Below are 25424 nucleotides of genomic sequence, written 5' to 3'. Positions count from 1 at the left end.
GTCTAAGAAAGATATCTTTTTACCTTTTTTCCCTCATTGCGTAAGAAAACTATTTTTCCGACTTTCCGATTGGCCTTAGAGGAGTAATAATTGCAATTTACAGGAATAACTGTTGTGCACAGTTCTTTACAAAGACGAACTTAAAAAAGATGAAATAGTTGTCTCATTCCTTTTCATCGAAAGCTGGGAACTGGCTTTAGCGGTGTTAAAACATGTCTAAAAAGATCTAAATCGCCTACATTCCATTAAAAATATTGACAACTGGACTCATCCGGACTTTAACATAAAAAATCTAGCAAAAGATGAGAAAAAATTTCTGTATCAACAACGTGACTATGCTCGTTCTTTTTGATACAATTTGATTCAAAAAAATACAGGCGAAAATTTTTTAAGCGACTGTAACTTCTTCTTAAATGGTTAGACAATAAGAAATGACCCAATAATTGTATGCAACAATCGAATGCAGCATAATCATTTGAATTGTTTTTTTTTTTAAATTTTTCACGGTTTTTCAAAAAATTGTATGTCGTGTACACTTGAGAAGAACGATGGTACAAATAGCTCGTTGACTGGAAAAATATTATATTTTAAAGTTCTTGGGGATTAATTTTAACTTCGATCGAACTATTCAATAATTTTGCAAAATTTCTGTGAAATTTTAGTTTTCAAAGCTGTCAGTAGTTTATATTTGAAAAGTTATCTAAAGCTTCTCAAAATTTCACGAGAGGTTGAAAATCGTTTTATCTTTCTTTAGTCGTCTTCATACACAACAAAAAAATCTATTTTTTGAAAATGCATAACTGCAAATGTTGTGCTAATTTTTCTAGATTAACTAATGTTTATTAAACAATTTCTAGAGCATTAACAAGTGAATTCATTTTAAACGACGATTTTTGGTTACAAGGTTTTTATCTTCCCATCTCCGGGGCAAAGCTAATGAATAGAAACTCAATTGACATATTTTCCTCACCAAGCGCTAGGGCAATTGCTTGTTGACCTGAATAAAATGTTTTGTACTCATCATAGACCAAATCAGTCTTACAGCAATTTGATTTGAAATAAACGGTGACATTTAGACTAATAATCTCGGAGAAAATTATCTTAGAAAAAATATAGAATTGAGATTAGTTCAAGTATTTCCGAGTCAGTTAGTTTTTCATAAATTGTCATCCGTTGCGCTACAAGTTTTGAGCTAAGAATCGCATTTGGTTTTATCATCAACTCATATTTTCAATGGTTCGTGCTTTTTCGTGGAACATGGATAGTTTGGAAGGTCCGGATTATCGGTCCAGGGTTGCCAGATATAACCCTGCATTTTGGGATCACCAGATTGATCAAAAGGTGGGTTCTGCGGTGGCAATGCTAACTTTTCCCACTTTTCCAGCTTTTCCAGAAGCATTTGCTTCACATCCAGATAATTGGGGTTGTCAACCAAGTTGTTATACTCACACGGATCGTTTTCAATGTCATACAGACACTCATTTAACCCAGTTATAACCGAATAACAGGAAAAATCTATGCCTTTGGGAATATCACCGCACCAAATTTGAGCTGGCATTGTATCTGGTTCCATTGTTTCGTTTCTATCTGGGTAAGTTCCGGGCGCCTTGTACCAACCACTGTAAGATTCATCCCCAAAATCATTGGGATTTAAAAGATATTTGAAGTTTTTGTACCGAATGGCTTTCAAATCGGTCATTGAGTTTATGTTTAAAGGCAGTTCATCGCGAGGACTTGGCGCGCTCTGATTGGTCAGAATTTTGGACATACTAATCCCATCAATATCATTGGTGGAAAGCTCCGTCGAATTTCCGCCAGCAAAATCCACCAAAGTTGGCAACCAATCCGTAATATGCATCAAATTTTGAGCTATTTGCCCGCTCCGGTTTTTGAACAAATTTCCCCAAACAAAAGCGCTGGATCTCACCCCACCCTCGTAGTAATATGACTTTGAGGCCCGAAGGGGAAAGTTGTCAGCCCAATTGTCTCCAAAGCCATCCACCGCGCCGCCATTATCAGAACTTGAATGCAATTGGGGATGATGTTTGATTGCAGGATTTTGAATCATAGCTAACACTTAATTTTTCTATCAACATGTAGTACTCGTAAAAATATCAGTAATGCTTAGGCTGCTAATATAATACGAACAGTTGATGTGACAAAAATGAGCTGACTCTTTAAAACTATTGTTGACCATAGTACAAATTTGTACTGAACAGCAAAAGTAGCACGCCCTATTTTCACTAAATAAAATTTCAATTTCTGAGGCAATATTACTCCAACTTGAAATTGCATTTTGAAAACAATTTTTACAAAATTGATCCCCTACACTAATCCTCTCGTCTACCTAAGAAATTCAAATAAAACGCAACGTTCACTTACCAGAAATCTCAATGTAGAGTTGATGATCTCCATCCAAGCTAGACAGTCAAAAGAAAGATGCCAGTTTTCAGGTTTCAGATTTGTTAAACTATGTTTTCAGGTTTGTTCAATTATGGCTAATTTTGCAAATGTGTTGAACATTAAAGAGAAAAAATATTTGATTAAATTTTGATCTTGTGACAACCTACTTTTTACTGTCTAGCTTGGATGGAGATCATCAATCATCAATTCTACATTGAGATTTCTGGTAAGTGAATGTTGCGTTTTATTTGAATTTCATAGGTAGACGAGAAAACTAGTGTATAGGATCATTGGTGTAAAAATTGTTTGCAAAATGCAATTTTAAGTTGCAGTAATATTGCGTCAAAAAATTGAAGTTTTACTTAACTTTTGAAACTTAATTTTGCCGTTCAGTATATTAACCAAGTTGGTTTTGATTGAACAAAATATTTTCTACCCTTTTTCGTATTATATCTTAAGTAAGCATTAGAGGATAGAGAGCGAAGCGTCGCCATAAGTTACTGTAACTCTGCAAGTTTTAGGTAAACATTATACAAAAATTTCCAGGTTTTTTTGTTTACGTTGTTATGGGTTATGGAAGAAAAAAATTTGTGCATGAAACAAGCAAAGTTTTGTTTTGTATTATTTCGGATTTTCTGTGAGGTAATCTAGGATTACTGCAGCAGCTAGGTTGATGGGACAACGGATTTTTGGACAACGTAACTGATTTGAGACGGCGACAATTCTGTGGCTTTTTTAAGAGATTCATTGCAGAGAATGCGCAGAGACTGATAAATTTTTGCTAGCCAAAATTGCTTCAAAAAAGGTACTGAAACTAAGCATATTTTTTTTACTAAAAGATGTTTTATGAAATCTATAGTAATGTGTACTCATTTTTCAGAATTAGGAGACGTTTTTCAAAAATTGTTTGTATACATTTTTTAACAAAATGTTGTGGAAAGTAATTTTGCTATAAATTTAGCATACTTGTTTTTTACAATTAGAGAGTTGGGTTCTAAGATACCTCAAAAAAGTATTCAGAGGAAAGGAATTGATATCACAAACACTCCTTCTCAAATTTTTTCAGGAAACATAATATTTCAGGAAAATTGCTGTGGGCATTTTTTATTGAAGTTAATGAACAAAAAGTTTCAAATTATTGCATAAAGAGAAAGTTCTGACTGATATATTTCATGATTCAGTACTGAAACATTATGTTTCTCAGGTCCGGAGTGTTTATTGGATTGAATATTTGTTACAATTCAAAGAATTCGAATTGTACTGGGGCGTTGTCTTTTTTTGAACATTTGTTCACACGTTTTCCCGAATTTTCAAGAGAAATTGAAGCGATGATTTTGGTCACGCCAAAACAGGCAGTGGAGCAAAAAATTGAGCGTTTGGAGAAAAATGAGCAAAAAAGTGAGCAAAAAAGTGAGCATACTTGTTTTCTAAAATTAGAGAGTTGGGTTATAAAATACCTCAAAAAAGTAATCAGAGGAAAGGAATTGATAACACAAATACTCCTTCACAAATTTTTTCAGGAAACATAATTTTTCAGGAAAATTGCTTTTTGTTTTTTTGGGTTTTTTTATTGAAGTTAATGAGCAAAAGGTTTCAAATTATCACGTTAGTTTTACAGGAATGTGACACACGTTTGAGCCTGCCTAGTTCAAAGTGATCAAATTCATCTTGATTATTTATTTTTTTTGTGACACCTTTCAATGGAGCTTTATTAATTCATAAGGAAACGTTTTTGGGTAAAAAGGAACAAGTATGTTGAAAGCGTTAAAAAGATATAGTAACGGCGTTACGCGCCCTCAAAATGAAACTATGTTTTGAAACCATGTTTTATTTTTGTGAATATTTTATTTAAAAGATTTCAGAAATGTTTTTTAAGTGTCCCATTTTAAGATTTACTCATGATCGAAGGGCAAATAAAAATTTCTCATAACCAAGATGCTACAAATACCACAAATGTTAAGATAACTTTTGATCCTAGTGGATATTTGATCTATACACACTTTGAAAATCACAACTGTTCTATAGGATTACAGAGTCAATTACAAATTCTGATAACCAGGAAACTTCAAGTACCGTCCTTGCTAAAACAGTTTTTATCTCATTATGTTCCTGATCTCTTGTCATTTAAGATGTAGTCATGATCTAACAGATCAGATGTAGTGTCAATAATCAGTTCTGATAACCAAAATGTCTCAAACACCATAAATGATAAGTTTATTTTCGATCTCATAGACAAATGGAATAAAAAGATCTGTCCAAGAAGTTTTAATATACTCTTTATAGGTCTTGGGTTAATTAGCCAAGCTAAGAACACTCAGGACTTATTGTTTTCTTTTGCATAGTTGGGAAATTATATTACGCGCGCTTCCATTTCTTCCATTAAAACGCATAACTTGCTATAGGTGACAAACGATATTATTCATTAAAACGTAAAAAGATTATTTATTTGAGGTTTCTAAAATCACTGGAAAGAATTAGTTTGTGTTCATCAAATATACTCATATATTATCCAAGCTTCAAATTTTCCTCCTAAATCCATTATAAAAGAGATCTGATTTTTCTTTTTCATGAACTCAAATTTGACGTTAAGTTTTTATCAATTAATAATTGATAGAGCAGATAATATTTGGCATTAAAATACATCTTTTGACATCAACTCAAATTTGACATTACGAGTTTCTAAGTTTTTATCAATTATTAATCGATAGAACAGATAATTATTGCCATTAGAGTACATTTTTTGACATCAACTCAAATTTGACATCACGAGTTTTTAAGTTTTTATCATTTAATAATCGATAGAGCAGATAATTATTGTCATTAAAATACATTTTTTGGTATAAGGATGTCGTTTCCATGCATCATAACGTAGAGCTACCGCATAATCTAGTTATATGATTTAATAAACTGGAAACTGAGAAAAAACCAATACTTATATTATAAGAAGGATTAATAGCTATAGAACTCTTTTTGATAGCAAGCTATTTGTTATGTTTTTTTAATTAGATGACTGACCTGATAATTTACAAACGGGAGACTTTATACAATTGAATATAGAGAATAAGGCCTTATAAATCAAATCATTTTTTTTGAAAAAAAATTTAGATTACAAAAATTAATTTGCAATCACAGATCGTATAATACATTCTCCTTGTTGATTCAATGGAAACTGTTCCAAAAATTAGCTCGATGGCGGCAAAAAGGTTTTTCATATTGTCAAAGAGAATGGGTTGATTTGAAGAATGTTTCATTGTGTAAAAAATTTAAAAAGTTGTTTTGATCTGCTGTGACAAAAAGAGCTTTCATTGATTTCAAGATCATTTGAGACAAAATTTGTCGGATATTTTTAAAATCTGATAAACCTATCTTTTATGCTGTAAAATCTTATTGGAAGAATTTTACCGTGAAAGACCTGATAACACAAAGCTTTATTGTTTGATACGAAGTATTTGTTTTGTGTAAGATCTGACATCATCAAATTCCATGTTTTAAAACCTGCATGATCATTTTCTCCTTTGATCTGATAAGATGATGCAGCAATTTACAATTATCTATTGGGACAACTTTGAAAGAAACTATGTAAAAGGGCGCTCACTTGATAGAGTTTCCCCGAATCAGCAACCAATGACGTCACTGTTTAACTTTTGATTGTCGATAAGAGCTGTATTTCCAACGGCTATACATTTGTGACCTTAGCGTTTAAGCAAATATATTCATGGTCTAACTTAGTCAACTTTATTTGTCCTAATTTATATCGTAGGTCAAACAAGATCCCTGAAAATGATGATAGTATTGTCCAGAATGCCTTTCGACTGCAGTGATTTGAAAATCTTCTCAATTGCAAGATCTAATTCGTAAACCATTCCGAGGTACTTTCGTCTCCATTTGTGCCAAATGTTCTAAAAATTAGCATTTGTTCATTGCCCTCGGCCGAAAAAAGTGTTCAGCTAGATGGAGTTTCAGTTGAGAAACACGTACATAATGTTCTACTGAGATCAAAAGCAATGACAGCCCGGCCGAATTTCACCCTTAATCCACCTCTAATTAGCGGGAATTAGTGTGTAGTTACCATCCCGGACCCTAGTCGCAGGATATTTCGGAGCTGAATCCTGACATTCCCATATTAATTGGACAACTCAGTTCTGAATCAGTATATATGCTGTCTATTTATACGCAATTATGAGCATGACATTTTCAGGAAAACTTTTTATATCATGATATTGTATTTGACATATTAAAACTTGATTTTCACAATGATCAGACAAATTTCACGTGAAATTGAAATTTTTGATCCCACTAAAAAGTGACCGAACATGACGAAATCGCATTAAAACTAGCGTCCCAGTGTGTATGGACACGTTACCGAATCCTCAACAGAATCTTCTGTTCGAAAATACTTTGGGTGGGGGAAGGGGTGTTTGTGGTCCAGCACCCTAGTGCCAGAGTAAATCAGTACTGAATCATTATAAACCAATAGTATATCGAAGACTCCGTACTGATTCACGGTGGCTGAAGAGATCTAGATTGTACATTATGTTCAGTTTAAATCCAGTGTCCAATTTTTTCTGACATTACGCTGAACATTTGGGCTTTGTTTTTTTTTCATTATGTTGGTAATAACATCAGAAATAAAACTGAAGTTTTCGAAAAAAAATTCTGAAATCTTGATTGAGCATGAAGAGTTATTTTTCATAAAACTCAGTAGGATAAAATAAAGAGAAAGTTCTACTGATAAATTTCGTAATTCAGTACTGAAACATTATGATTCTCAGGTCCGGAGTGTTTATTGGACTGGATATTTCTTACAATTCAAAGAATTTGAATTGTACTGGGGCGTTGTCTTTTTTTACGATCTGTTCACACACTTTTCCGAACTTTCAAGACAAATTGAAGCGATGATTTTGATCACGCCGAAACAGGAAGTGGAGCGAAAAAGTGGGGGGTTTTGCGGCGTAAACTTTTTCAGCATAATTTTCAAGTAGAGCGAGAAAACGTTGTATGAACAAAAATTCAATATCTCGCTAGTGGTGTTTTGTTCACATGCGCCATTTTCGTTTCGTTTTTTTTTGTTTTTTCGATTTTTATAGAACTTTTTTTAAATGGTTTTGTCAACCCATTCTAGGTCTAGCTGTTTGTTTAGTCAATGAAAATTCATTGAATTGTGGGTCAAGACTTGTCCTGCTATGTTTTATTACTTAATGTAATTCTCTTATTAAATTGAGAGTATTTACATGCTGAACTGTTTTCTGAGCACTTTTTTTCAGTCTGATAACATTTTCTGCGAAGTTATGCCACAATAGGATTTCGGCATGTATTTCGAAAAAAATTCAGACAATCTAGTTTCTCCCGATTTTTTACTCTGATCATTGTAAATTTTGACATCATCATGACACTTGACAGAATAAATTGCACTGTAAAATTTAGCATGATTCAGCGCTGAAAAAATGTGAGCTGAGTCGGGGATTCCACTCTTATATTACAGGAAAAAACGTGTCAGGTGGCAGTTGGCAATCTATCAAAATTAAAAATTTCAATTGAAAATTTTAGGTCTTTCACAAAATGTGCATAAGTCAAGCTTTACACAAACACAACCAGTGCAGTTTAAAAATACAAGACTCAAGAAAGGTAGGTCAAGTTTCTTCTAGATTTTCTGGACCCATGTTGCTCAATACACTGGTAATGCAATTGATAGATTAATTCTCGATCCTTTTATTTAAGCGAGAAACTTCTATTTTTTTGGCAACTCTTTCCTCTTTTTTTTCTGACAATTACAATTGAAATATTCGCTGCTCATAGAAAAGGAATTATTGATGTGCAGGTTGTTTATGAGATTTTCAGAGATTCGTTTTTTGTTGTCTGAAAATACTCTTTTCATAGTATAAAGTGGCATGATCATAGCATGTTCATAGTAAAAATACAGAATTGAAGTATCATGTTTCAGTGCTGATTATCTCTGTTTTCTATGAGCCGGGTTGGACTCGAACCACTTACCGGAAATAAATCCTCGCTTTCCCTTGGAACTTGCAAGTTATCCATAAATGAGGCAGTATGCACGTTCTGAAATGCCACATACATAAATATCGGCTTCGAATCGAAGTCGTGATTCTTAATTAGGTTGCAGGCTCTGTCAGCAAATGCATGCGAACTGTAGTTTCCGAAATCAGAGTAGACGTTGCTCATTTTCTGGTTTATGTCCAGATGCCAGTCTAGACCCCACCAGAGTTGGTGCGAACCATCATCGGCTGAAAAAGGAAACTCCCATCTAAATTTTTTCCCAACGTAAATTATTTTTTATGAGTTTTTCTTTTTCAAAAATCTGACTATAATTTCTTGCTCATTAGCAATTTCCTTTAATTAAATCTGGTCTTTGGCCCAGATTTTGGTGACGTTGTTGTTGTGGTGACGGTGGTTGGGGGAGGGGGGGATTTGGGACTTTTTCCTTGTTGACTGTTGACTATGCAAGAACGCACCAATATCGGCAAAATTGTAAATGTTCCCGCTCTCTCCTTATTTTCAACTGTATACACTTTCAAAGCCAAGCCTAACTGAATCTTTTTGTCTGGCATAAAATGCTTTCATCTGTTTTTCATTAGTTCTACTTTACAAATGATTCCACGCACATTTTAGGGGAAAATGGAACCGTTTGAAACCATTTGGGTTATAGGTAGCAATATCACCGCATTCCTTGTATAATTACGGTGACATGTTATTTCCTATTTATAAAACTAACAAAATTATGCAGCCAAAACGGCAATAAATTGTTTGATGATTGAATGCTTACTGTATACAGTTCGTTGGTGGTCGTAGTAGTCATTTGAGCCATAATAATATCCATAGAATGACTCAAAACCGCGATAGGTCGGAGTGTAGCTGAAACACAAGACACTACTCAGTAAAAAAATTGTAGTAGGGAAAATCGCTCCTCAAAAAACACTTTACTATTCAGTTATGCTCAACTTATTGGAAAAAATGAAAGCACTGCTATCAATTTTTATAAAATAAAAAATGACTCGTTATACAATTCAAAGAATTTGAATTCTATTGGGGGCGCTGTCTTTTTTTAAGATCTGTTCACACATTTTCATGATTTTTGAAATCAAATTGGAGTAGTGATTTTGGTCACGCCGAAACACTACTCCAAAAAGCGAGTTGTTTTGCGGCGTGAATTTTTTTCATCGTAGTTTTGAAGTAGAAAGAGAAAACGCTGTTTGAACAAAAATTCGCTTTCTCGCTAGTGGTTTTTTGTTCGCATGTGGCTATTTCACTTTGATATTTACGATTTTTTGGATCGCATTTGTTTCTAAATGGTTTTCCCAAGACGTTCATAGTTATTTCTACGCCTAGTTTTTTGTTTGAACCAAATTTACATTTCTCGCTAGTGGTTTTTTTGTTCACATGTGGCATTTTGACATCGATTGTCTGTTTCTTTCATTTTTTGATCTGATATTTTTAGAAATCGTTTTCCCAATTCAATCAAAGTCCGTTCTAGGTCTATTTTTTGTTTAGTCAATGAAAATTCTTTGAATTGTACGTCAGTATTTGTCCTGCTATATTTTTGCTTTCTTTCGACAGATATTGCAATTGTTTGAAATAGATCCGCTAATTACAAATTTTGCTTCAATGTTCAATATTTATTTTATAAGCTACGCGTACAGAGGTTGTCAACGGTGATTTTTTGTAAAAAACCATCTTGCAAGTTAGTTTGTAAAAAGTTGGTGAAATCAAAGAAGAACTCTAGGTAGTTTAGAGCATGAAAACATTTTGTATGGGCACACATTTTAATAGACCTGTTTTCATTAAAATACGCGTATTCTTGAACCACTGCTTTTCTCTGAAAAAGTTTCAATTGCTTTTTGAAAATAAAAGATAATTTCCAAATAATTAGGACTGAATTAAAACCGTGAACAGCTTATTTTCTTTTCTAATTATTGTTCTAAAGGCAGGGGTTGTGCAATCAAAAAATTTTTGATCAGTTAATTCAGATTTTTGTCAATGCCAACTTATTAGAGTCCAATTTATTGATCCATAAACATTTATAGGCTTACTGTATTGTTTTTGTTAATCTAAAATGTTTTTTAATTTTGGCGTATTAAACGGTGCTTTTAATAAAATTAGGCAATCAAACAATTATTTCTCTATTTTGACACTCGTTGATATTAATTGCTTGATCTAGTTTCGTGGACTTCAATTTATTCACTTCTCTTATGTAAAAAGCTTCTTTGACTCAAAATTTATTAAATAACCTTTGACAAGCATTCTTCTTCAAATATCGTCGGAGCTACTGATTTATATTTGCCTTCTTTTGTGACACTCAAAACTCTGAAAGAGGAAGTAAAATTCTCTTAACCTATCAATCTTATTGTCAAGTTTTGATTACTTGCTGCTCATTTTTTAGTTGGTTTGCTCTTAAAGAATGCAAAGGCAGTAAGTAGTTGACTGGCAGGAATGTGCTAAAAACGCAAGTCTTTCATATTTGAACAATATTTAACAAACAGCAGAAGATCAGAGGATAAAAGGATTTGCTCGTAAGTTTTCCATCAACAGTTTACTTTTGGCTTCTAGCAATTGCTCCCATGGGCATTTAAATGAAATTCATAGAAATATTTCAGAGCTTTTTTTTTCAAAAATGCTTAAGCTTTGTTGTCACTTCTGAGAAAATTTCTAAAGCGTTTCTAGTTCTGCTCCGTTTGTGTTGTTAGTATTCTCGGCCTCATTTTAAGTTTCTTTTTTGATTCATTCTTGAGAGTTGTTCAAGAACTAAAAATTTAAAAATTTAAAAACTTAAAGAATTGATTTCTGTAACGCAATCACTTAATTTTTTTCGTTTGATTTTTTTGAGTTCATATATGAGTTTTTATTCAATTTCATCAGGTATTAATGGTATTCGTAGAATCTAAGCTGTTTTAACACCTAATGAAGACATTTTAATTCTGATCTTTCCTGGGTGTTGTTCGTCTTGTTTTTCATAGTTCAGAAGATGTGGAGGTCAAAGTGTGGAGGTGTTAAAACTATTTTGACTTCACTGAGATACAACAAACGAACTAAAACCTATTAATTGGTTCGATTCGCTGTCGAATTTTGCATTTTTAATTATCTTACTTGTGCTAGAGTGTCTTCTTTTTTGCTTTTGTTACAGAGTAGGATATTAGAATTTTTATTTTTGGTTTTCTGTCCAGCTTTTTAATTTTAACGTGTTCCCCAATTTTGGATTGAAATTAAGAATTTTTCCCAGTATTTTTGATTGATGAAATTCGCATTATATAGGTTAAAAATATATATTGCTTCTTGAAATTATATTACTTCAAAAAAAATCAGGTTTGCACCAAATAAAAGGTTGAGATTCATTGTTTATATTAACTTTTTTACTTCCAAGTTTTGAGGATGAGAGGGTTGGGAACATTTTGACGACGCAAATTAGTGAGCTTCCTCGTCAAATTTTAATGAGCCGAATAAATCAAAATGAACTTAACTTTTTAACACCTCGTAGTTTTTCAAAGGTTTGAATGATTTTTACTGCAGTCGGTTGCATTCAATTATTCATACCTCCTTACTCTTTCCTACCAGTCTTGTCTTCTTCTTCTGCATCAGACTTTTGTTCATATATTCTTTTGTTTTCAACTCAGATTTACTCAAGTTTACGGTGAAATAAATGCGTTGAATATTCGCCGGTGAAAGTATTATTATCACCGCTTTTGGTTGACAGCCGTGAAATATTTTTCTTTAAAGCTTGAGCCTTGAATTTTTTGTCTGAAATCTTCAAGTCGTACAAAAATTCACTGGTATGATTTGAAGTGATTTTAGCAGCAACTTTTTTGGCAAAATTCAGGTATTTACCGAGAATAATTTTATTTTTTATTTTCACCACTTTCACCGCATTAGGTGCTGAAAATTGTAAACCTCAAAAAACCATTCAACGCATTCATTGTAATTTTTACATTTTAAGACGCTTTGACCCGAACATAAAATATAATTTTAACCCACTTTTTCTGGAATGATCCCAAATGCCATTTGCCCACCATGTGGCTTTCGTATCCTAATTTGTTCAGATACTCTGGCATCAGTTTGAATTCCAACGGTATCCCTTTCCTCTCACCAGAATCGATCACAAAATTTTGGAGCCCAACTCGGAAAGGGTACCGCCCACTCATTAGTGATGCCCTGCTTGGGGTACACATTGAAGCTGTGTAGTAATTGTTCAAGATAATTCCTAAAATAGAAAAGTAGACACAAATAGGCCAATTTCGTCATGACTCATATTTCAGCTATTTTTTGCGTTCTGCGGATCGATTTTGGACGATTTGTCGGCTATTTTTTGCGTTTTCCGGATCTATTTTGGACGATTTGTCGGCTATTTTTTGCGTTTTCCGGATCTATTTTGGACGATTTGTCGGCTATTTTTTGCGTTTTCTGGACCTATTTTGGACGATTTATCGTCAATTTTCGCGTTTTCCGGACGTGCCAGCACTTGACACAAGACTTGTCAAGTCTTAAGACTTGATTGAAGACTTGCCAAGTCTAAAAAGTGCATTGATCACAGCTCTGATACAGTACTGATTCAAGACTTGCAATACGACGTTTTCAGTGCTGATTAAGACTTGACGTTCAGTCCGAGCACTTATTCCACAATCACTTTCAATTGTCAATTTCCCGTCAATTTATTAGACAGTAATTTTGTAATAGAAAATGGCAAAGTGATAAATAATTGAAAACCTAGAAAATAGCCATTACAACGAAAATGTAGGAAAAATGTATGGCAGTTTTTGTCGCTTTTGTCAACATCATAAAACCTGACATCGGAGTACTACACCGTTGCAGGCAATCTCTTTAGAGTGCAAAGTTTGTGTGATAATTGACAGAAAACATAATGACAGTCCCTAAGATTCCCATTTTGAAAATTCCTTTAAAACTCTTTTCAAACCATTTTGCTCTTTTCAAATAATTCAAGACCCAACGCCTGGGTGAACCTTTATTTCTAAGAAAACATTACATATAGAATATAGAAAGAATCTCGTGGCAAATATTTTGAGAAATAATGAGGTTCCGCGTTCACCGTAAAACTGTTTTCTAATCCTGTTTTTTTCCACCTTAGCACGCAATCATCGATTAATTTTACATTTTCATTCAGCAATCTCAAATTTTACATTCATAAGGATTCAGCACCACTGCCGATAAAACGGCGCAATTTGGTTCATTGTATCTCTTCAATTCCACAAAGCACATAGTAAAACTTTTAACACAGGCCTTACAGTGCGGGGTATGGCGACATAGAGGGATGATTACACTAAATAGTTTATACTATTAAATTAAAGATTATAGTAAAACTATAATTGGTTTTAAATTTTTCAATGCCTTTGTCACAGAGTTCGACAAGTTAGGTCGAAATTAATTAAAATCTTTTATTAGGGTTTTTGGCTCTCAATGGTGGTTTCTAGGAATAAAAACACTTCAAATAGCATTTATTCACAGGTGCAACAACTAATATAAAAATATAACTTCAAAAAAATTGCTTTTATAGTTTTAACCAGTTCAGTTAAAGTGTGTATGAAAAAAGCACACGATTCTTCAACATTATATGTTCACTGGAGATCTCAATCCCCATCTGGTAAAAGTTGAAAATACTGGTTAATAATTTTGAGGAGATAAATAGCTAACAACCTGGGATTGAAAAGTTTTAAGCATGACTGTAAAAGGGAAAAAATATCATTTTGTAATTAAACAGCATAAATGAACAAAAAAAATAAATAATTACGTATTTTTCAGGGTTACTTGGCAATTCTATGAGTGACAAAATTTAACAATTTACCTCGATATTAATGTCAGAGGCCAATATGAGCACAGGTACAGTTGATGAAAAATTGTAACTATCTCCTGGTTCCTAATAAAATACGCTTAAAACAATGACAATAATAAATTTTCCAAGAGGTTTTCTTTAAATACATTGTTGTTATCTATTAAGTTGATATTGTGGATTATAGAAGGAAGCCGCAAAAAAAAATAAATGGTTCCTTCCTATTACCTATCAATCCAATCAGAAGAGGAGAAAGAGTAAGGAAGTTTGTGTTTTGTAGGCTCCACAGCAGGGTGGACCGATCTATTGACAAGTAGGTCACCACTAGAATTGTAGGACACAATCAAAACCGAAGCTGTGTTGTTGGATTAGAACAAAACTATTGCCAAAAATAGCGGCAAAAATTCCAAGAATGTTCTCGCCCTGGGATAAGACAGGCTTCCATGAGATCCCATCAACTTGTCCGGCTATCAGTAGTTTTTTCTTCTACAAAAATTGTTGGAAAATTTGCTGGACCAAGGGACTGAATGACTAAAAACAGACAAAAATGGGAACAAAGTTTCCAGCGCCCCCTCCATACATGTCCAAACACACATGTCCAAAAGTAGGCCAAGCTAGTTAGATATTGATCAGTTTTCTAAACGTAAGTATAGAACACTGCTGATAATTTTTTGATAGGTTTTGTATTCAGATGCCTTGAAATTAGCTATTACAGTTCATAATGTGAATTATACAATTTAACTGCTGAAGAAGATTAGAAAAAAATGTGTCTTGATGTATTACAGTCCAATCAAACGAGGCAAGATAGTGAAGTAGGCTCTACAAATAGGCGGGCTGAATTAGACTTGTCGGACAAAATGAAAACAAAAGTTGAGTAGTTGGATAAGAATTATTTGTGACTTGAGAACTGAGTAAAAGTATTGGCAAGAATAGTGTCAGAAAAAAAGCGTCAGAAAATGTTCTCACCTTTGGAAAAGAAAAACTTCCATACGATCCTATCAACTTGTTGTTTTTCTTCTAAAAAAATTTGTTTGAATTTTTTTTTAGCCCAAACAAACTGAATAACTAAAAACAGACAAAAATGAAAACATCGTTTCTACCCCCCACCCACACACACACACAAACACACCCACACACACACATACACACACACAAAAAAAACAAACACACAAACAAGCACATTGCAACACAAACAAACATACACTCATACACATACACACACAAACACACACGCACAAACACATTACAAAACACACACACACACACACACGCACTCAAACACACACACGCACACAAACGCAAACACACACCTAGGCACACACACGCACACGCATACACACACACGCACACTCATATACACACACACACATACATACACACACATACACACATACACACACATACACACATATATACACATACACACAAACATACACACGTACACACACATACACACATACACACACATACACACACATATACACACACACATACACACACATACACACACATGCACACAAACGCAAACACACTCCTAGGCACACACACCTACACACACACACACACACACACACACACACACACACACACACACACACATACATACATACACATACGCACACATACACACATACACACACATACAAACATACACACACATACACACACATACGCACATACACACACATACACACACACATACACACACATACACACACACGCACGCACACAAACGCAAATACACGCCTAGGCACACACACGCACACGCACACACGTCCCAAGGCAGGTCAAGTAAAATAAATCGTGATCAGTTTTTCAGACTTCAGTTTTTTTAAAAAGATAGGTAGAAAAACATATTGCACCTGACTTGGCGAGGCTATCGATGAACGGTGTTTTGACCTGTTGACTTCCATGGAATCCCACATCGTTCCATCCTAAGTCATCAGCCAAAAAGAACACAATATTGGGTTGCTTTGTAACAACACACTCGGCAAATATTACAACAGTCAAAACCAACGTTACTACGAAAAGCTGCATTATGTGAATAGGTGAAATGTTTTATTATTCAAATTTCAAAGTCATCAGAGTTATTTTGAATGCGCAAATATATTGAATAAACCTAGCTTTGTTCCCAGCTTTATAGTTTAATATGCAAATGTTTAGCCGCAGATTATAATAAGTTATTATAAGTTGAAGAATATTTTCTGATTGCATTCCAAGAGGTCATAAGATCGGATTAACATCACCATTGATAATTTTGCATTAAACCCATTGCAACGATTACTACATGTCATGTCTTTTCATAAATACATTCAATTATTAGGCGTATAAACAGCCATTGTTGCCAGAAATTAAGACCAGACATTAAGACCAGATAAGACCGAAAGATTGACCGGTTGATTTTCATGTGCTATATAGGCAGGTCATTAATTGTTCTTTCAAGTCTTAACAGACGCAACGTGACCTTCCAGACATGCTGTGTGAGCCAGACATTCCAGTTCAACTAGACATCCAGACAAAATTTGACATATTTGGTGCTTTTTCGGTGACCACACCTTAGTTGTCTTCCGTTCAACCCAAGTCTAATTGTGGATCAATCATCGTCAGTATTGATATTAATAGTTTATTTATTTATAGCTTGTCAGCAAAGAAGGTTTCACGAATTTTATTATTTTACTGACATTAGTTTCAGACAATTTCAAAATTCTAAACCAAAATGTGCGAAAACGAACTTTATCAAACTTTGGCGAAAAACAGTTTGGAATATCAAAGCTCATGTTATTATTTAAACTTCTTTTGCACCAAAATCAAAAGACAGCCATAACTTCACTCAACAATGATGCAGTAAAAAAGTGAGAGAAGAATGCAGTCTTTTCTCAAAAAAATTTGAAATCATACTAAAAAGAAAAGTCAGTTCAGTGGCAAAAAAAACCGAGGCAGTAAAAAATTATTTATTACATGGACAAATTATAAATGACACAATATATATTCAAAAAAGAGGTCTCAATTTATTGTAAACTTAAGGAGTAAAATTTAGAAAATAAACTTTATGCTGAAAATATGCACCGCCTGTTTTCACCCTGCTAAGACCTTTCTCTTTTTAAAAAATTGGGTTGAAAAATAAATTTGCGTTTTGTCCCAAATTTTTCTACCATCAGAAAAGAAATCAGACCATGACTCGACGCAATTCGGACAATTTTGATCTCACATCTGGTGCGAGTTCTGACATCAAAACGCTGCTTTTTTTATTATTTGGGTTTTTATAAAAATGTTTTTCAGGAAAAGTATAAGAAATTGGATAAAAAATTTGTTGGTTAAATTTTTTTGAGTCATCATTTTTTTTCAAACGTTGTCGCTATTGCTAGCAGCTTCAGCAAAAAGCTTGTAAATTAGAATGATATAGTAATGCCTGCGAAGAGTCTGCCTGCAAAAACACAATTTATCAGCACTGAGAATTTTCGTTTTTTGTCAATTCGAATGAAACGTGGCATAAAAACGCTCGTTTTTATTATTGTCTATTCATGTTTGTCCAGATTTTTTCCATCACCACCTTCATTTTCAATTTAACATGAAAATTTCATACTTCTAAATTTTTTTGTTATTTCTGTCGCTTTCAATTCTCCTCTGTTGATTGAAATGAAGCGCATCAATTGTCATTAATTTTCCTACGTCGCTGCACTGACCAATTATTTTCAGTTGGCAAGCTTTCGAGGATCAGCCTTCTCTGCTGTCCGACAGGTGAATCCAGCTTTTGATACTCATTTATCCGTTAAACTTCTGCAGTTTTGTCCGAGATAGTTGAATTCACATCCACTACACTTATTTTTTTACGCTCAAAGGGAGAATTGTGTGCCGAGCAGTAGATGTCATTTTTTTCTTTGCAAAAACAACATTAACAGGGCAAAATTCTCGTTTTTGTCCTTCAGCTTTAAACTCAGATTGCCACAATACAGCAGAAAATTAAGATTGCTTTTCTCCATTTTGGCCCCCGCCTCTGCGTATTCTGTTTTCGGCTGACTCGGCAGCCTCATGTGTCTTTTTAAATTAGCGCAGTTTCTCCAGAGTTTTGTTAACAAACATTCTCTACCGAATTTCTTAACTGACAAGTAGAACATCCTGAAAATTTTGCCAACTGCTGCTGCCTCAAAAAAATCTGTGGACCATTATTTCCGTAATGTTTTTTAATGTTGGATGAGAGTGCAGCTCCGATAATTTGAAATAGTTCCTGTATAATAATATTAATAATAATAATAATAATAATAATAATAATAATAATAATAATAATAATAATAATAATAATAATAATGAATTTAACTAAACTTGGTTGCACCAAGCTTAGTACGTCCCTAACGGGGCTTGAATTTGGTTTCCCTCAAACACTGTCCATCCATATGGGTACAATTTGTAATTAAAAATCTTCTTAGCTAAATCAAATAGATATTCTTTGACTTCTTTTTTGAATTTGTGAGGACTTGAATATGGGTTATAGTTGGGAAAATCACGCGCCAGTGACATCGAATTGTTGAAGTTTGTAACTCGTTGGAAAAAATTTGATCGGCAACGCTGGCGATTACATTCGTTTGAGTATAAAAATATTTTCTCGTTTGATCGTGTTTTCGGATGTCCATTCCTTATTTGCCAAAATTGCTCTGCCTCAAGTGGAAGTTTTCTTGTCAAAATTCTGTTCAAAACTACGAGATCCAAAAAGACAAGTTGATATGTGATCGGAAGTAAATTTACTGATCGAAGACAATCATTGTATTCTTTATCAGTAAAATGACTGTTTGATTGTATCCATTTTAAACTTTTTCTCTGAAGCCTTTCCATTTGCCTGACGATAGTTTTACTGGCATACCAAACATTTGATCCATAAAACAAGATTGATATAATGTAAGTTTTGACTAGGTTGCATTTATCAATTAATTTCTTGTACCAATTACAGGCCACTTTTCTCTTTTTGTCCAAATTTACATCAATGTTATGAAAAGCGAGGTCACCGTATTTGCCAGATGTTTCGAGTGTGAGCTCGAGATTTGGATACAGCTGTTTAGCCAGGTCTTCGTGAGTCCAATTCATTGTGCAGAAAATAGTTTCATACATTTCCCTGCTTTGCTTGAAAGCATTTTTTGCAAACTTGACACTTCACCGCGCGACTTCTAGATACAAAATCTTTATTGCTATCGGGGCGTTTTCCGTCAGTGTTGTCCCTCTTGCCCTTCACCGGGTTCATACAAATGTCTTTGTCTTTCTGTTTTTCCTCAAGTATTTCTAATAATTCAAATAATGGCAACGACAACTGCTAAACATGCCCCCATTGCCAGTCCATCTCTTTTAGCAATATGGTTTTTCGTTTACAATTTTCAGCAACACCCCTCTCATCGTACATGGGCAATTTTGTATTGCATTACGTATTCTTCAAACCATATACAGTGAAATTTAATTTTGGGAATTCTAGCGGAGACAAATACTAATTCTGTATATAGATTTTGCTAGTAATAGGTGAAAGAACTCGAATGAGTGAAAATACATTTATCAGTATAAATAATTTTTTTACATCGCACACAACTTCAAATGCACTAACTCAAACCAATTCAGTCAATATTTTCATTTCAAGCCGGACTCGTTTATAGCTAGATGTAATCAACTTCAACATGCAATTTGATTGATTGATAGTTGTTATTAACGGAATGTACTTTGGTATTCTTAGGAAAAAAAGCTTCTCTTTTGATATAATTTACCAACGGAACATCAAATAGAGATTGTAAAGTTTATCACTATTTTAAAAAAAAACACTTTTTTATCCAGAAAACAATGTCAAGAGGAAACATTATCAATGGTAGTGAAGGGTAATATAATATAAATAATAACTTTATAGATAAAAATACACTTGGGTCAACAACAGAAAGTATTAATTATTCAGGTAATGCACTAGAAAAGAATCAAGGAAAGCGTACATCGCGCCAAGAAACAATTGTTTTTGCCAATTGGTATTCGCAAAAATTTTCAAAAAATATTTTGATATGTTTTTTTTGCATCAAGTAGGGATATAATTTTTTCATCACCGAAAATTTGAGCTTTGGGTTACATAAGGGATTAGTTGTGTTAAAAAAGCAGCTCTGCATGTATTTAGTTTCTGGTATCAGTTTGCGGAATTAGCTGTTTGTCCGCTTGTTTCTAGTTACTTCGAAGGTTGGGTACTAAAGCTTCCGAGATGCTGGTAGATGACCCCTAAGTATTTTCCACATATGGAAGCTCCTTCTATATTTCAAAAACTGAGTTGCTGGCACTATTTAAATTTCAAATCTCTCAATGATTTATTTTTTTTCGATAAGTGATAGTCTTCAAAGCCCAATTAATTTGCTTTTCAAGTTTAGGCATCAGCTTTTGATTGATTCTTGATAGAAGTACTGAAGAGTAATGTAGATGGCTAAAAACTAGTGATTGCAGAAGAAGTAGGCGAGTCTGAATGTCAAACGGTTTTTGAATTCCAGCAATGGTTTAAGTTCCGCATGCCATTCTTTTAAAAATTTTTTTAACTTCTTCTTGGAAATCTAAATATTTATCAATCATGCTGACTAAACTTTTGACTGACTTTTTTTATTCAATTATCTTACCGCCAAATTTAATTGGCTCTCCTGTGCTGTTTTTGTTTTCTTTGTAATTACAATTAATTCAGTTTTTTCAGCATTAAGCTTTAGTGAATGTATATTGAAGTAATGATGAGCTAATTTGCAAGATTCTTCAAAATTTTGTAAGCATTGCTTTAAATCCTTATGCTCTGTGAAAAGTAGGGTGTCATCTGCGTACTGAACAATTTTACAGTTACTTGGTAGGTTTTTTGACAGGTCATTTATGTAAAGATTGAAAAAATTGGGCCCAATTCTGTACTTTGCGGCACATCTTGATCAAGTTTTATCAAATCGGATTTGACGTTGTTGACGTTGTTAAAAATGAGTGTTTTATTTAAAAAAAGGGAAGCACTTTCTAAATAATTGGAAGCGTTTTCTACAAAAAATCGATTTTCAAATTTATCATATATATAGTCCAATTTCAAGCATATCTTGAGAAAAATTGGGCTCATATATAGGTAATTACCAATTCAGAACTCAAATTTTCCCTAGGCACTTCTTAAGATACAATAATTCCTTAAATAGCAGAATGGTCGAAGATCAGAATCTTCAGTATGGGGGTGAATCACGGTCTGATATTAGCTACTGGTAATAAGTAAACAAAAGCAATTTTTTAATGGAGCTTTCATTAGACATCTAATTTCAAGGTCTAAGGAATGCCTTATCAGATATTTTTTGGAACTAATTGATCTGTTAAATAATTTTTCTTTTATATTAACAGAAAAGTCAACTTCAGTACTGTATGGAATCTATTTACAAATCTCTCGTAAATTTTTCTAAAAAAATTTTTTATGGAGAAAGCAACAGTTCTTCGTAACTAATTACTAAACAAGATGTTATGTAAATAAGTTAACTCCAAATTTATTTATGCCGACTTCATGATTCAATCAGGCCCGCTATATTCTGATTAAGTCGCTTACGTCCGCCTACTTTGTTTTTTTTTCGTCCGATTTTTAACCCTTTCACGGCTTTTCCTGTTCTTTTTTCTTATTGTGTGTCATTCACTGAGAAAGTTTGATCAAGACGGAGCTTCAAATACGTTGACAAAAACTCCAATCGATCTCTTGAAGGGAAAAAGCAATGCTCAATTTCGGCAACCGTTTAATTACAAAGAGCAATAAATAAATAACAAAAAATAACAATAAATAATAGAGAATTAGTAAAAAAAAATGAGCAATTTTTCTGGGAATCTCAGCTCCCCTTCTTTAACCCCCCTTTAAATTGTTTAGGCAAGGTTCGACGGCGTTTGTGACAACACGATAACAGCGATTGGGTTCGGAAGAGGCCAGTTAAGATACATGGGCGAAAAGAGTCAGCAGCCCCCTCCAAAATACCTCCTACATAAATTCCCCCACAATTCCATTGATCGCTTCAAATCTTGGTTCAGTCAAGACTACTTTGAGTTCATTACATTTGATTGGTTCAAACATAACTATATATGTAAAGAGCAGCCATGGATTTGTGAAGATAATTAAATTTTTTGAAAAAGTTCACTTTTTGTTAAGAGAAATAAATAATAGATTATGAGTTAAATAGGTTTTTTTTACTTTTAAGAAAAACAGATTTCACTTTTTTGCACGGATGATTTCTCAGAAAATTTTTCAAAAATTAATCGAAAGAAAAAGCCAGCGAAAATATGGTAGCAAAATTTGCAAAAAATTTTGCAACCATGTTCAAATTTTCTTTCGCAAAAAAAATTCCGACTAGAATCTAGAGCAATGTTTGGATTGATCGATATAGAAAACCAAGGTTGCTTTGTTCCTCATAGTTGAGTCATAGCTAAACTCTGCTCAAATTTTGAACTATTATAACAAAGCTGGCCGTGCTTGTTGACTTACTGCACCCATTTTTGTTTTGATTTTTTCATAGATTTATAACGATCAGATGTAAAGTTATTGTTGAGAACCAGGATCTTTTCTAATGCCCGATAAATATGTGCAAAGCTATGATTCATATATCAAGCTCATTTTTCTTATTAGCTTTTTTAAAATTTGTTCCTAACTCTTTCGGGGGGGGGGGGTTCTTCTAGTTGCTTACATTTTTTACAGCCAGTTTTTACTGATCTGTATCTTTACCTGAGAGATGCAGAGTTTAAAATCTTCATTTTGCAGGATTTTTTTGTTATTATTTATTAATGTGAACTACACAAACTACACAATGTGATCATACACAATCATTAAAAAACAATCCTCTTTATTTGGCATGTTTATTCTCCACATACTCTTCTTTCAAGATAGCAAATTGTTAAAAACTTTTCTTAAAATAAAATGAAGACTCATTCTCGTGGTTAAAATTTCTTGAACTTTTCATTCTGCAAAAAATAATGAAGGGAAAAACTTTCAAATTTTTTGTCTAATTTTATTGCCCCCGTAAATCGAAGGAAGGAAAAATTTGGGAGTAAGAACGAGAGAAAAACATCAAAATATTTTTCATAAAGTTAGCTGGAATTCCAATCGAACTGAGCTTGGAATAATAAACTTAATCGGCTGTGAGCCCTGCTTCTCTTAATTTAATCAACTCGTTGAAAATTTAGAAAGTCTAGATGACCAGCCAAAAGGTCTTGACTGTGGTGATATTCTTTTTATTGGATCAGCCAATCAATTAGCACATTTACATGATTTGATGTCATCTAGACTGTATTGTTCCAAGAGTAGCAGCAAATCTGGTAGTAAGCTTTTCATTTGAAGAGTTGGTTTCTAGAGAAATAAGATTTTTGAGAAGTCTTTGAAACGTGCAATGCATCTTGTGTCCTATTTCTTTGAAATGAGCTCTTTAATTAATTTTGAAGCACTAAATCTTGCAGTGTTATATTTTTAAATTTCAGGTGAACTAAGAAAAATTCTACAAGCCTGCGCCGTTCTAGTATTCTATTATTCTATCAGAGAACAACGTTAAAAGCAGCCAATTGATGTCATTAGTTCCACAAAGTGTCTAATTAATGTTGGAGATCTAGTGACTGAAACAAATAGCTTTTATATTTTGTTTTGTTTCTATAGCAAAGTTTCATATATCGACTAGAATTAGTCTTTATGAAACTTTGGCTCATGTGATAGATAGATATCAGTATTTGTACTAAATCTTGTGACCTTCATATTTCTAGAAAAAAATACTGATTACTTTTACCCATTCACTGATATTCATTTTACCTCCGACTAAAAAGTTAATTTTTCATGTTATTCACATCTCCCACTTTATTACTCCTAACAAAACATTTCTCTCATAATCTTTTGTTGAATTCAGTTGCTTAAAGAAACATTTTGTTTTGAACTAAGATTATTCGATAGTAGAATTGCGTCAGCTTTCCAAGCTAAAAATTGAGATTGGAATTGTAACAGAAATCAATATAAACAACAATAGATGCAAACTCAAATTGAACATTAGATACTGGAATCGTACCGCTAATCCAAACTACTAATTTTGACAAGCAATCGCTAGTCAATTGCATAACTTACGGAGTGAAGTGTCTTATGGCGCAGTCGGCAACTATAGGACGCGCTCTACTTGGAAAAGAACCGTTCTGGGAACGACCGACATTAGAACCACCTTCAAGATAGGAGAGATGGAGGATCATTTAGCGAGAAGCACCACCCGAAAATGTCTCACTTCCCCCAGAACCAATTTTTGAAGAGGGCGTGGACAACAGCACTACACAAAATGAACGAGATCGTCTCATCCGAAACGAGCAACTAAAAAACACTTGGCTCAACAAATGCAAAAAAAACGAGGGAGAGGGAATTCGATGTGGCGACAGACCTTGAAAATATTGCGATAGCAAAGCCGTCTCGTTTTCAGCCTCTAGAAAAAGCAGAACTTAAAAAATTAATAGATGAAGAAGAAACCATAAAACTAAATAGTTGCTCTGAAAAAAATTTCATATCTCCAATTCTTATAACTATTAAAAGAGATAAAACCGTTAAAATAGCACTAGATTCAAAAATTCGAAATCATTCAATTCACAAAAATAAAAATCAAATGACTAACATTGACAATTTATTAGACATAAAAACAACAAAATATTAATACAAACGCGTCAAAAGAAATTGCATATTTTTCAACAAAGGGTCTAATTAATGTAAGAGATCTAGTGGGTAGAACAAATAATTTTTAAATTTTGTTTTGTTTCTTCAGCAAAGTTTCATATATCGACTAGAAATAGTCTTTATGAAACTTTGGCTCATGTGATAGATAGATATCAGTATTTGCACAAAATGTTGCGACCTTCATATTTCTAGAATGAAATACTGGCGACTTTTACCAATTCACTGATATTCTTTTTACCTCCGACTAAAAAGTTTATTTTTCATGTTATTCGCATCTCCCTCTTTAATACCCCTAACAAAACATTTCTCACATAGTCTTTTGTTGAATTCATTTGCTTAACAAAACCTCTTGTTTTGAACTAAGATAATTCGATAGTGGAATTGCGTCAGCTTTCCAAGCTAAAAATTGAGATTGGAATTGTAGCTGCAAACTCAAATTGAACATTAGATACTGGAATTGTGCCGCTAATCCAAACTACTAATTTTGACAAGCAATCGCTAGTCAATTTCATAACTTACGGAGTGAAGTATCTTATGGCGCAGTCGGCAACTATAGGACGCGCT

The 25424-nt window shown here is 33.5% G+C and overlaps 1 protein-coding gene across 1 annotated transcript; it reads right to left on the bottom strand.

Moving 5' to 3' along the window:
- Positions 1-1096: 1096 nt before the first annotated feature.
- LOC142342083 (arylsulfatase B-like) lies at positions 1097-16334 on the bottom strand. The gene is made up of 6 exons (XM_075393272.1): positions 16054-16334; positions 12385-12610; positions 9185-9273; positions 8395-8645; positions 6180-6302; positions 1097-2023 (listed from the first exon to the last, which is right to left on the bottom strand). The coding sequence occupies exons 1-6, from the start codon at positions 16226-16228 to the stop codon at positions 1223-1225; spliced, it is 1665 nt and encodes a 554-aa protein (XP_075249387.1). The 5' UTR covers positions 16229-16334; the 3' UTR covers positions 1097-1222.
- Positions 16335-25424: the final 9090 nt, after the last annotated feature.

The sequence above is a fragment of the Convolutriloba macropyga genome, chromosome 7 (genome assembly GCF_964194025.1).
Source record: "Convolutriloba macropyga chromosome 7, txConMacr16.3, whole genome shotgun sequence".
NCBI classification, from domain to species: Eukaryota; Metazoa; Xenacoelomorpha; order Acoela; family Convolutidae; genus Convolutriloba; species Convolutriloba macropyga.
The sequence above is the reverse complement of the archived record's forward strand: the minus strand, read 5'-3'. Positions and strand labels throughout refer to the sequence as shown.